We start from the raw sequence: 13,737 nt of genomic DNA, 5'->3' as shown, positions 1-13,737 counted from the left end.
AGGTTGACACATAAAACCAGCCAGTACTCTCAGGTTACCTCAAAGTTCTAATCCTCATGACTCCACCTCCCAAAGACTGGCGTTAAAAGTTACCTACCACTATGCCCTATTTATGCAGCGGTGCTGGGGATGGAAGCCAGGGCCTGTGCATGCCAGGTATGACTAATTGGACTGCATCCCCAGTATCCTCTCCCTTTGTGATCCAGTCTTATGTTGCTTAGTCTGGCTTAGAACTTGGCAATGCTCCTGTCCCCACCTCTCAGGTGCTGGGGATATGTGTGTGCCCCTTCTGATGCTATCAGAAAGGGGCTTTAATTTCTCTATCACCGGCTTCCCTAATGATTGAACAGTATATGTTTTAGGATTTTTAGTTTTTAAAAATAAAAAAACTGCATTATTACTGTGTGTATGACGTCTGTGTGTCAGCCCATGTGGCATGGCTTGCATGTGGTGGTCAAATGACAACTTTGTGGAATCCATTCTGTCCTTCCACCTTTGTGTAAGTTTGGTGGCTTCAACTCAGTCATCAGGGTTAGGCAGCAAGTGTCTTGACCACTAAACCATCTCTCCAGCTGATTTTTTAAAAATATTTTTTATGTATGTGCCTGAGTGTAAGCCTGTATATCATATATGTGCAGGAGCCTGTAGAGGTCAGAAGAGGCTCTGAATCCCTGGAACTAAAGTTACAGATAGTTGTTAGCTGCCACATAGGTGCTGGGACTCAAACCCAGGTCCTCTGTAAGAACAAGTGTTCCTAGTCACTGAGCCATTTCCTCAGCCCCACTTTGAGATTTTGAAATAAAAATAAGAGAGACCCACATCATGAAGCACTGAAAGAAGGAAACTGAATGAGGTGGAAGCAACAACAAACCCGTCCTGTCCTTATGAGATCTGGGAATACAGTCTCCACCCAAGAAACATGTTTACGCCAACTTTGAAAACTGTTCGCTTTAAAAATCAAATGAAACAACAGAGAACAAAGTGTTCTGAGGTTGTTTTTATTCCAAGAATGCTGTGAGCTGTGCCCGGTAACCACAGTTGGCACCCATTCATCCACAGCACCCACAACAGCACCATGAGTGTATCCAGGGCTCCTGGGAACCCTGTCTCCCAGCCAGTCAATATGACTGAGTCCACCATTAAGGGCCCAGCAAGTTTGACCTGAGTGGTCCCTCTGCATTCCCGACTTCTCTGACAGGCAAGAAGTGAGACTCAATGCCCCTTGAGCTCATGCTTCCCGGGTCTGGGCCATTTGTTTCTTGTTGTTCTGAATAGTCCAGACAATATCTGCAGACCCCCAACACAGAAAAGGGGTCCTCCAGTTGCTCCAGTAATGGGCTTCTTCTCTGTCCACGAGACTCCAGGTAACCCCACTTGGAGCTCCTGTCCTCAGCAGAGAGTGACCCTATCATAAGGCCACAACCAAAGTCACTGTCCTCTTCAGTCTGGGACCAGACTCCAGAGAGGAGGCTAAGAGGCTGCTGTAGCCTCCATGGGCTGGATCAGCAGGGTGGTAGCCTGAAGTGGGTAATAGCGGCCCTTCCACGTTTTCCAGAAGATGCCCTTTTTACGTTGCTGCCGTTGCCGTGGTATGGAGTGGAAATACTGTCCATTGAGGTTGGAGTGGCTGCAGGTGCCGAACCACCAGCCACCTACAGGGTTAGAGAACAGAAGACATGTATGGTCAAGGTCTCCTGTTTCCATACCGAGAGAGGATATAATTGGCAACAGGGTGAACTTTGGATTTTACACCTTTAGAATTGATTGCATTTATTTTGTGTGCCTGAGTATATGTGTGTGGGTGTTCACGTGCCACAGTGGCGCGAGGGTCAGAGGACAACTTGTGGGAGTCGGTTCTCTCCTTCCACCATGTAGGTCTCGGAGATCAAACTTAAGTCACCAGGCCTGGAAGCAAACACCTTTCCTGGCTGAGCCAATTCACAAGCCCGTAGTCAGGCTAGCCTCAAACTCTCTAATGTAGCCAACGATAACCTTAAACTTCTGCTCCTCCTGCCTCCACTTCCTGAGTGCTGCAATTACCACTGTGTGCCACCCTGCATGGTTTATATGGTGTTGGGGATGGAACTTAGGCCTTCATGCTAGATATGCTCTCTACCAACTGGGCTACACTGTACAGCAGGGATTGCTGGTGCAACATTGTAATCACAACACTCAGGAGGCTGAGGCAGGGTGACAGGAAGTTTGAGGCTACCCTGCTTCACATAGTTTGATCCTGTCTGTATAACTGAAACACAAGGAGGGGCTGTTGCTATAGCTCAGTTGTTACAGTGCTTGCCCAACATGCATGATCTCCAGCACCACAGGAAGGAACATGTTGGCACATGCTAGCTACCCCAGCACTCGGGAGTTAGAGGCTGACCCTTTAAGGTCACCTTTGGCTATACAACAAGTTCAAGGCCAGCCAGAGCTATATGAGACCCTGTGTCAGACAACTAAAACAGGAACAGCAGGGGCTGGGGTATAGCTCGGTGGCAGAATGCTTGGCTAATGTGTACAAGATCCTGTACCTCAGATTTCAAAAAGAACAAGACAAAGGTTTGTCTTGGCTTTTCCCAACGCCAGCTAGCCCCCTGCAACTGTTCTCATTGAATTTTCAAAACAACCCTATGAAGTGGGTACCATGATTGTGACCACTTAAAAGACAGGAAAACTGAAAACAGAAGAGGTTAATTCAATGCCTGGACCGAGGGCACACAGCAGGCAAGGAGAAAAGGGGGGCAGGGCATGGATGCACTTTGGGGCTGAATGTGGGCTACAGTGGGAGTAAAACCTGCTTACCAGAGAGACTCTTGGCACAGTTGAGGTCCCCTCGGAGGTCGTGGTCCTGGTCCCAGGTAGAAAAGGGCAAGGAAAGGCCACTGGGGGAGACATTGGTGGCACCCAGCTCACTGGCTGTGGGCTCTGTGAGCTGCAGGCTGTATGCTGTGTCCTCGCCCCCCAGGTGGATGGGAAACTGGAGCAATTTGGCATTGCCATCCCAGTCCTGGAGCTGCACAGCCAGCTGGCTGCCTCGGTCTCCCGTGATGCTGTGCATCTTCTCCAGGCCCAGCCAGAACTCGCCTGCATCAAGAGAAGTCATCCCATAAGGCGGGCCCGGCTCCTCTCCGCTTCCTCCTTCCCCGATTATGGCCTCCTGAGAAGCACTGACCTTGGGGATCTCCGAAGCCATCCTTGTATGCTTCCCAGGACTGATTGAAGTCCACAGAGCCGTTTAGGCGTCTCTGAATCACTGTCCAACCTCCATCTGCCCAGGAAGACAAATCATCACCACAAGTCCCTCTTCACAGGGCAGCTGGCAGTCCTACCCAGTTCCCAAGCCTGCTCCCACACAACCCCAGGAAGAGCAACACACTCATCACTTCTCTCTCACAGGGTGGGATCAGATAGATTTCTGTCCCAAGAACTTGCAGGAACCAGTTGCAGATGTATTTTGTTAATTATTGAAATAGTTTCTACCTCTCTACCTTATACAGTGTTCTGCCTGCACGTGTCCCTGCAGGCCAGGAGAAGGCACCAGATTTCATTACAGTTGGTTGTGAGCTACCATGTGGTTGCCGGGAATTGAACTCAGGACCTCTGGAAGAGCAAGTAGTGCTCTTAACCCCTGAGCCATCTCTCCAGTCCTAGACCATGCTTTTGTAGGCAAGGATGACCTTGAACTTTTCCTATAGCCCAAGCTGTCCTTGAACTCACTACATAACCATGGATGATCTCAAAATCCTAACTCTTCTGCTTCCAGCTCCCAAGTGTTGGGATGGCAGACTTTTACTACCATGCCCAGTTTATACAGTGTTGGAGGTGAGACCCATGGCTTCAAACATTCCAGGGAAGCACTTTACCAGCTGAGATATAGTTCCAGCCCATGTTTATTTAATTGAGACAAGGCTGTCCTCAACTTTCAACAATCCTCCTGCCTCAACCTCCCAAGTATTGGAATTATAAATAGCAGACAGGCATGACCATATCCAGCTGTGGTTCTGGGGACTGAATTTAGGGTCTTGAACATCTTAGGTAAGCATTCTCCCACTGAGCTATGACCCCAGCTCATTTGTATTTCATTATTTTGTGACACTATTAGTTATACTAAGTCACCCAGGCTGGCCTTGAGCTCACTCTGTAGATCACTAGGCCTGAAAGACTGCAGACCTTAACCACAGAAAACCATCACTGAACTTGAGAGACGCATATATATATATATATATATATATATATATTCATCCTAAAATATAGACTTCAGGCTACACCCTACAGGCTGCATATAGTGTGTGTGTGTGTGTGTGTGTGTGTGTGTGTGTGTGTGTGTGTTTGCTGTGGAAGGGACCCAGTGCTTTAATCACTGAGTTACACATAGCTGGATGTCATGACACCAAGGCTGTGCGTGACAAGTAGGCTGTTTGGTAGGTCAGCACATCCTACCTGATGTCATCTCACAGTTGACCAAAAATGGAGCGGATCCCTGAGGCTGGATCTGGAAAAGTCCACTGTGCCGCTCCCCTTCTTGGAAGAGTTCCTGGCAGTCTCTGGGAGGTCCTGAAAGTAGACAAAGGTGTGACTGAAGCAGGAGAGATGCCCCCAGAGATTCCAGGAGACAGGTGTGCATGAGGGCTGGGTGGTAGGGGATGTGCCCAGGGCCATCCGCCTGAACTTGTTCCTGGCTCCTTGTTGCATTCTCCAGTATGGTCTACAAGGCACACTGAGGACCAGCCCCTTGGCCAATCCTCCCTCTTCTCACACTGCTTGTCCACTCTTTCTGGTCACGAAGCCTTTCTTCCTTGTATCACACTTTCCTGCCATTGGGATTTGGCACATGGTCCTGATGCCAGGGATTCCCTTTTCCTTTTCCTTTCTCCAGGTCTGAGCATCTAAAAGGATGCTTCCACTTTCTCAAACCCACTTAGACTCCCCAAAGTGAACACAGACATCTGCCCACTGGGGAGATGTCATCTGGTTAGTGTGTCCCTACTCCTCTCATTGAATAGGGGTCTCCTAAGGTTAGGGACAAGGAGGAACTTTGTCTATAGTAGGAACCTGAATCCACAGCCAGTGTGTTTCAATAACGACTTAAAATAACTGATGGGAGTAAGGCAAGAGCAGAGCTGACTGAGCAAAAGGGTTTAGTTAGTAGGAGATGCTGACAGTGCGTAGATGAGACAGGGGGGCACTGAGGCTAGGGGGTGCGGTGGCATATGACTGTCTCTGCTATGAGAAGTGGGGCAGAGATGAAGAGAGAAGGAATGAAGAGAGGAGGAGAGAAGGAACTTGGCCTTGACAAAGCCTCTAAACTCAGGAAGAACCGCCCCCAGCCCAGCCAGGGAAAGTAGGAGAAAGGTCACTGGGAGGAGGGGCATGAGGGAATTCTCTGCCAAGCTAGCACAGGCCACACTGCCAGGAGTGGGGGCAGGCCCAGAAAGATGGGAAGGCCACTTTCCAATCTCTTGGGCAGCTCCCTTTCCCCTGCTTTCCTCTCATCCAATGGGGACAGGCACATTGCCAAGCCATCCATGTGGTCTCCATTAAGGGCCAGCTGTTTGTCTTTCCAGCTCTGAACTTTCCCCTACTTGGCTAGGCTGAGTCTTGGAGTCCCAAACCCACAAAACCACCCCTTCTGCTTTTCTCTCCCACTCCATCACCCAGCCAGAACCCATGCCTGCTGACCCTGGAAAGCTCTCCCATGACTCTCACGATGCCAGGTACATGTCTGGGTAAAAGCCAGGGAAGGGAACAAGTCTAAAGGCTATCTAGCCGGAAGCCAGCAACTAGCCCTAGGGTGTGAAGGGGGATATCCAAACTTTCACCCAGTTGGCTGTGGACAGCCACATATGTCAAGCAGGGTGAGAGAATGGCTGTGAACTCAGGATTGGAACTGGGAGCATCCCCCCCCCCCAGCAATTGGAAACTAAGTATTGGACATGCACAGTATAGGACCTAGAAATTGTGATTACAAAAACTGCAGGGTATATGTGTGTATGTGATTGGATGGAGGCCAGAAGAGGTACAAAGGATTTGTAAGATGGAAGACTATGTATCTCCTCTGGGAGCTGGGGTGGGACGTGTCCTTACCCTGGTGTTCCCTGGAAACACAACACACACACACACACACACACACACACACACACACACACACACACACATTTGGGCCCTTTAGGATGATGTCCCTAAGCTACACCACCATCTCCAAGCACCCCTGAAACTTCAGCTCCTTACAGTCTGTCTCCCTCCACTTGTTCTGGTTAGTGGCTAATAAGATTTTGGGGAGAGTCTTGCTGGGAAAGAAGGGTGGGGTGGCCTGGCCAAGCAGGATCTGAATTGGGGAGGGTGGTACATCTAAACCCCTTGACAGGGCTTAGTGAGCCCATAGGCATTCAAGTTGCATCTCTTCCTTTCTTATTAATGTGAACCAGACAAGAGGGTAAGAGTGGGAATGGCAGGTAGAGGGTTTGACAGTTGTGGGATGACATCAAAGCCCAGAGACACTCACTGTGCAAGCCGGTGGCATTGGGAGTCAGGCCATTGAGCTGGGTCATCTTGGGAAGCCTCTTTCCTCTCGATGTCTTGGCCACCGCATTGTCTAGGTGTGTGGGGGCCAGGAGGTCAATCTGAGACAGGACAGGAAAGGGGTAGTCAGGTCTCTTGCTGTTAGCCACATTCTACTGGTCCCATTTCATCTTCCCTGTCTCCGGCTTGGGCCAAGCCCGGGGGTGAGTACCTGGCTTTGAAGATTTTGTATTCTCAGATTCTGCTTCGCTAGGTGTTTCTGCTGCTGGGCCACCTTCTGAAACAGTTGCTGGATCTTGCTGTTCTGAGCCTTGAGCTGTGTCTGGAGACAGGCAAGACTGGTGAAGACCTGGCTTTATGTCTGCAACCTCCCCTTACTCACCTTCCCTTCCATCCTTTTACTTGTTGGTTCTTTGAGGCCCCTCCCCGCCCCGGTCCTGTGCACACAAATGCACATCTGTAGGGGACCCAAAAGGAATGGGTGCGCCTACCTGCAAACTCTGCAGAGTCTCAGGAGCCGCCTCGCTGTCAGGGACTCTGCCTTCTGGGTCTTTGGAAGGTACATCTTTGCCCTGGAGTCCCTGACAAGCATTACCGCACGCAGCCAAGCGGCGTTCCAGTGCGCCTAGCTGCCCACGGGTGCGCTCCACATGTTCGCGCAGCCCGTGGCCCAGTTGCAGCAGTCCATGAGCCAGCAAGTTCATCTCGTCCCAGGACGCGAAGCGCGGCGGCTCGGGTTGTGCAGGGCGGCCCTGCACGCTCAGCAGCCCAGCGGTAGCTGCACACAGCACCAGGGCTGCGCTTGCGGTCGGAGCGCAGCGCATGATTCCCGGGGGGTGGTCTTGGGTGCGGCGACGCTAGGACTCAGGAATGCAGGGGTTCGAGACTCACTAGCTGGAGTTCTGTGGCTGCCGGCTTAGACTTGCTCCGATGAAGAAGAGAAGGCCTGGAGTTCCCAGCCGAACAGCTTTTCCCGGTTGCACCCAACGCCCCATTTTATAAAGCAGTGTGAGAGTGGGAGGGAGAGCCTCGGAGGCGGGGCCCGGGGAGTGCCGAGGGCGGGGCGAGCGGCCAAGTGTCGGGGTGCTGGGTGCCGCAGGCCTGGTAGTTACGAGGTGTTTGTGCGTGTGCGAGCATATATGTGCCTGCGTGCGTGTTGGAGTGAAGAATCCTTGGAGATGCCTGCTTGGCCTTCCCCCGCGACCCCAAGAGGGACGTGACTGTCCCTGCACTGCATAGTCCTCTCTTAAGCCCGGAAATTCCCAGCCCTAGCCCCGCATCCCGCTCCCTGCCCGGATCAGTGGAGGAAAGGGCGTGTAGGTCAATAAGGACATGGATGCTTTCTTGACTGACCCCTTCCCAAGTCAGAAGCGGAGTGGAGCAGAGTTACGTGGCAGAAAGGTTTCTCCCTGGTCAGCCGAGTTCAGATGGCAAGTGGCAGGCGTTACAGAACCTTGCTTGGAGGCTTTCTGAGATCTTCAATCTCCAGACCAGGCTGGAACCCCTGCCCCCCAACTCTCTCTTCCACCAGAGACCTTTCTGTCCTCCCACGCTCCTTCCGGTTCAAGGATTCGTCATTGCAGACGTCTTTGTGAGGGTCACTTGTTCAATTAGTCTTCTCTTAATGGTCAAATTGTCAGTGCTGTAATTGCTGGGACTTTTATATGCATCATACAGATTACAACTCTAGGCCTCTTCCTGTTGGCTGCCCACCAACGCCAGGGGTCTTCTGGAATTTACCTGCATTAAAGGAACGGTGCTTGAGGCCACTCCTGTCATCCCAGCTCTGAGGCATGGGTCTGGGGCATGGAGCTGAAGGGTCTGGGCTACTTTGAACCAGGTCTCCAAACAACAACAGTAACAACAAAACCGGTGGCACTCATCTGTAATCCCAGCACTCAGGAGACAGAGTCGGGAAAATAGTGCAAGCTAGGAGCTAGCCTGCTCAGTAAATTCCAGACCAATCAAGGCTGAAACAGCAAGACCTTGTTTCTTTCTTTCTTTTTTGTTTTTTGTTATTCGAGACAGGGTTTCTCTATAACTTTGGAGTCTATCCTGGAACTCACTCTGTAGACCAGGCTGACCTCGAATTTACAGAGATCCTGCCTCTGCCTCCCAAGTGCTGGGATTAAAGGTGTGTGCCACCAACGCAAGACCTTGTTTCAAAAAACAAAACAAAACAAAACAGAAAAACATTTCACAGTGGCACTTACTTTTAATCTCAACACCCTAGAAACGGAAGCAGTTGGAGGGAGCTCTGTGAGCTTGAGGTTAGCCTGGTCTTCACAAGATGGCTTGAAGTTCTAGGCCAGCCAGGAGAACCTTGTCACAAAACAACAACAAAATAAAAAACAAAACAAAACAAAAAGCAAGGAGGAGCCAGAGAGTTGCCTTAGCAATTAAGACCACGTCCAGCTCTTGCAGAGGACCCAAGTCTGACAGCTCACAACCACCTGAAATGTGAACTCCAGGAGACATGATCATGACTCTGACCTTGTTGGATTCTTACAATTACATAATGTTAAAAAATGTAAAAAGCAAGCAACTTGGGTAACGTCAAATAAAGACTTCCCTTCCACACCCAACCATTCATGCACTCGTTCCCCACAGCCTAGACCCTGCACCAAGTTCCTTAGTTTGTGGATAAACCCTAGCACGGAGCAAGGGTGAGGGGGACAAGGTTGAGACAAAGGAGGACCTGGTTGAGGCTGATACCTTTCCCTGTTTATGCTGCATGGCTAAGTTTTCATTCAAGAGGTTTGCTTGGGCGTCCCCTTCCCTGCTAGTTCCCCTCTAGCCTGCTAGGAAGAGGAGCCTGGCACAGAAAACCTGCCTGCCAGGAAGACCCTTAGGGCAGACTGACTGAAAAAAAAACCCAAGTTGAGTCAGCAGGGCAGGGAGCCAGCAGCAAACTTCTGGAATCTGAAACTGCATGCCCCAAGGCTGATGACATGCAGTCACTTGTACACTTGACCAGCTGGGCCGTTTGCCAGGGTGACTGATCGCAGCAGCAGTGACAGGCAGACAGGAAGAACAGGCAGGAAACCCTCAGCAAGGAATGAATTCACATGTCCACCATCTGTCCACTCCAGACATCCTCTGGGTGCAAGACGTAGCTATTCCATAAAGAGAAAAATCACCAAGCTGGGTGTGGTGGTGCACGTCTGTCAGCACTTAGAGGATAGTAGCAAGAGGGTCAGGATTTCAAAGTCTGCTTGAGCTACAGGAGGAGAACCTGTCTCCAGAAGCAAAATTGGGGCTGGTCCTATGGTTCAGTGGGTAAAGATGCTTGCTTCTAAGTCTGATGACCTGAGTTTAGTCCCTAGAACCCACGTGTTGGAAGGAGAGAAAGGACTCCCAAAAGTTATCCTCTGACTGCAGCGTTTTCTGTGGCATGTGCGTACACAATATAAGTAAAGTAATGGAGAAAGGGAGGGGGGAGGGAGGAAGGGAGGGAGGAGGGGGGAAGGGAGGGAGGGAGGCACCTGGAGCTGGCTCTGGCTTTTATTCTAAAAACTTCTTCCTGGAATGTGCCCTCTTACCCAGCCATTGCAGACACTCTATAAACACCATTATGGGCTGGCAGTGTGCCAGGGCCATGCCATTGTGCATGTCCTGGACTTCATACACTCCCAGCTTTGTTTCTGGGCTTTGATCTGAATACAGCTCATGTTAGTGCCCTTACCTAACATGTATGAGGCCTGGGATAATGTTCCTAGCACTTCAAAAAAAAAATGTGGCACATCCCCTAGACAGGGAATCCTGAATTGTGTAAGAGTGGAGAATTTCATAAGGCTGGAGGGATGGCTCAACAGCTAAGAACACTTCCTCCTGCAGAGGAACAGGGTTCAGTTCCTAGCACCTACATGGCAGCTCACAACCACCTGTAACTCCAATTACAGGGGATTTGATACCCTTTTCTGATTTCCCTGGGCATCAGGCATACACATGATATATATATATATATATATATATATATATATATATATATATGCCCTGTACATATATATATATATGATAAACATCCCTGTCAGGTCTGGTCTGCATTAGTCCCATGTTGCAGGGGCCATTTATCTGGACTGGTGTCTTCGGGGCTATGATCAGAACCAGCCAAACAACCCCCCCCATCTGACCCTGAGTAGGGGAGTGTAGATAAGGGAGAGCTAACTATCCAAAGACAAGACAGAGACTCCTGGTCAGATCTTAAGTAACCATCCAAAGGTGGGGGCAATGGCAGAAGACATCTATTATGTATAAAGGGGCTGATAGCAAATATTTCCCTTAATCCTAGAGACATTCCTTTGCAGCACATACTCAAGCCCTCAGACACTCCACACCAGCACATCTCAAGAGCTTTCAAGGTGGGTGTAGACTCGCCCTGGCCCAAGGCTATTGTTATTTAGAATAGGAGCCATTCCCCATCAAGGATAGCCCATCCAGCAGCTATCAGCTGATATCTAAAAGACAATAGAAATTCTGGGCTCTCCAGAACTTGTGGCCAGGTGGAATATATATCCAAAATATATAGCCCCGACACATCCCTAGCATGCATCATCCTGGCTCTCTGCTTCCTTGCTTCTTTGATGAGGACAGTGTATGACCAACTGCCTCACGGTGTGACTTCCCCCAAGATGATGGACTTCAACCTTAAATTGTGAGTGGAAGTAAATTCCTTCCCCCTTAAATTTCTTTTGTCATAAAAAACAAAAACAAAAAACTAAGACATCATAATCCCAAGTTTTAGGAGGCTTAAGCAAGAGGATCACAAATTCAAAGCTGGCAGAGGTTACTTAGGTATAAGGACAATTTGGTTGACATATGAGACCCTGTTTTAAAAAGAAAAAACAGGGGCCAAGGAGATGAGTCAGTGGATAAAGGACTTGTCACACAAGTGTAAGGATCAAAGTTTGGGATACCAGCACACAAGTAAATGCAGAGTTGACATGGTGCCCTGCTTGTAACCCTGTCCTCAAGAGGCAGAGACAGAGGATCCACAGAGCAAGCTAACTAGACTAGCCTAATTGACTAGCTCTGGGCCCAATTGAGAGACCCTGCCTCAATATTTAAGGTGGAGAGCTATAGACATCCAACAGCTTCCTTTGTCCTCCACAAACCGACACACACATACACTCACCATACACAAACATGTGCATCCACACACATTCAAACATGCACATACAAAACCCAAAGTGGGTGTGGGGTCCAACCTGTAACCAGGTCTTGGGAGATGGAAATTCAAGGAATTCAAGGATCAGGAATTCAAGGTCAGGCTGGTGAAAGTGCTTGCCTCATAAGCCTGGCAACCTGATTTTGATCCCCAGTGCCCTGTACTTATTCCACAAGGTTGAGCTCTGGCCTCCACACATGGTTAATGGCATGTGCACTCCCTATCTTCGGTCATAGACACACTGTGACACTTGAATACACACACATAGATACATGCACATACACAGAGGACACAGACACACAGACACACAGACACACAGACACACAGACACAGACACAGACACAGACACAGACACACACACACACACACACACACACACACACACACACACACACACACACACACAAAACATTAATGTTTTAAACACATGTACCACCAAATACTGAAAGACCCCTGGAGGCTCAGGCCCCCAGGATCTCAGCCCAGGATCTCGGCCACCCCAATCACCAGGCGGAGTCAAAAGCTTGATGCAAACAGCACGAAGCTTTATTGCAGTTGTTTAACGAGCTAACCCCATGTTAGCTCAGCCTTCCATCCATCCACATGGCGGATGGCTAGGAAAGACAGCAAGAAGCCATTGCATAGAGATCATATAGGGCAGTGTAAGGGGAGTGTCTAGGGGTACACACAGGCTCAGGATTGGTGTGCCTCCAGGCTTGGAGGGCCTGCCCTGTGTTGATTGGTCAACTGGTGGTTATGGCCCATAGGCCCTCCCAGGGTGATTGTTATGCTCTGTGCGTCATTACTGTGCACTTGTCCGTAAAGCACACCCGGAGCCATAAAGCATAGCACCATCAGCTAACTTCTGATTGGTTCCTTGCCACGAGGCAGGCATCTGACCTCCTAGTGACCAAGGCAAGGTCAAGCAAGCACATGTTAGGGCTACCATGGCTGCTGAAATGGGGAGCTGGTCCCTTCAATACAAAAAAATGAAAACAGCAACAATAACAACACATGTATAGGCTGAGAATGGGGCTCAGTTGATAGAAAAACATACATGAAGCCCTGGATTCCATCCCTAGGACCACATAAACTGGGCATGCTGGTGCATGCCTGTGATCCTGGCACTTAGGTTATGTAGGCATGAGTATCAAGAGTTCAAAGTCATCATGGCAATGCAGCCAGTTTGAGGCCAGTCTGAGCTATGTGAGACAAAAAAACAAAATTTGGAGATAAAATTCAAAGGTAGAGCACTTTCCTGACACGCACAAGGCCCTAGGTTTTGTTTCCAACACCAACAGGAAGGAAGGAAGGGAGGGAGGGGGAGGGAGGAGGGAGGGAGGGAGGGAGGGAGGGAGGGAGAAAAAAAGATCAGAGACTGATCTGTTATCAGGAAAGGAAGCAGACAGACAACTGTTTTTGTTGCTAGAATATAGCAGAAGAATGAAGGAGAATAATTCCTGCCTTCAAAAGGCATCAGCCCCAAGAAAGACATGGTATCATGAATGCTGTTTTTCTATCTCTGATCATGGAGACTTCTGGAGGAAGGGTTAGGAAGAAAGGAACCAATCTTGTGGTGCAAGGGATGCTTATAATAAAAACAGCAGCCAAGACCTGCTGTGTACTTCATATACTCAAGTGATTGCATATTCATTTCATCCTAGCAACAGCTCCCTGGGAGGCAGCTGTTGTAATTATTCTACTTTATAGATGAGGACAGCATGAAAGAGAGGCTGTGTATCCGTTTAAATTCACACAGTCGTCTAGACAGAGCTAGGATTTCAAGACTGGCTGTTTGACTCACAGCTGTGCTGCTAGCAGTCATGATAAGTGATAATTCAAGCTGGGGGTGGAGGAGCTCAGGAGTAGTGTACTTGCCTAGTGAGTGCAAGACCCTGGGCTTCACCCCTAGTACTGCAAAAATAACAAAGATAAAGAATGGGTCTCATTTCCTGATATTTACACCCTCATTGAATCCCTTCTATAAGATAACCAACAGGATATTTTGGAAATGATGAGGTGTGTGGCTTTCTGGGGTTAATTTTCATCATCAA

The 13,737-nt window shown here is 49.3% G+C and overlaps 1 protein-coding gene across 3 annotated transcripts; it reads right to left on the bottom strand.

Moving 5' to 3' along the window:
* Window positions 1-982: 982 nt before the first annotated feature.
* Angptl4 (angiopoietin like 4) lies at window positions 983-9,366 on the bottom strand. 3 transcript variants are annotated; one of them, XM_027418029.2, is made up of 9 exons: window positions 9,232-9,352; window positions 8,730-8,838; window positions 7,008-8,256; window positions 6,728-6,838; window positions 6,500-6,617; window positions 4,438-4,551; window positions 3,170-3,265; window positions 2,800-3,081; window positions 983-1,652 (listed from the first exon to the last, which is right to left on the bottom strand). In XM_027418029.2, the coding sequence occupies exons 3-9, from the start codon at window positions 7,338-7,340 to the stop codon at window positions 1,471-1,473; spliced, it is 1,236 nt and encodes a 411-aa protein (XP_027273830.1). In that variant the 5' UTR covers window positions 7,341-8,256; window positions 8,730-8,838; window positions 9,232-9,352; the 3' UTR covers window positions 983-1,470. The 3 variants fall into 3 exon arrangements, with proteins under 3 accessions (XP_027273830.1, XP_035301546.1, XP_035301547.1); XM_035445655.1 differs by lacking the exon at window positions 8,730-8,838 and having other exon boundaries at window positions 9,232-9,366; XM_035445656.1 differs by lacking the exons at window positions 8,730-8,838; window positions 9,232-9,352 and having other exon boundaries at window positions 7,008-8,547.
* Between the last annotated feature and the right edge of the window lie 4,371 nt (window positions 9,367-13,737).

This window comes from Cricetulus griseus, chromosome 5 (assembly GCF_003668045.3).
Source record: "Cricetulus griseus strain 17A/GY chromosome 5, alternate assembly CriGri-PICRH-1.0, whole genome shotgun sequence".
Taxonomy (NCBI): Eukaryota; Metazoa; Chordata; class Mammalia; order Rodentia; family Cricetidae; genus Cricetulus; species Cricetulus griseus.
This window is presented reverse-complemented; position numbering and strand designations above follow the sequence as displayed.

Bases quoted from the DNA above. Each gene is read 5' to 3' on its own strand.
- Angptl4 (XM_035445655.1), bottom strand. From the start codon at position 7,340: ATGCGCTGCGCTCCGACCGCAAGCGCAGCCCTGGTGCTGTGTGCAGCT. The intron at 3,266-4,437 runs GTAGGATGTGCT...CTTCCTGGGCAG, and splicing joins CAACTGTGAGATGACATCAG to ATGGAGGTTGGACAGTGATT. The intron at 1,653-2,799 runs GTAAGCAGGTTT...CTAACCCTGTAG, and splicing joins CTGTGCCAAGAGTCTCTCTG to GTGGCTGGTGGTTCGGCACC.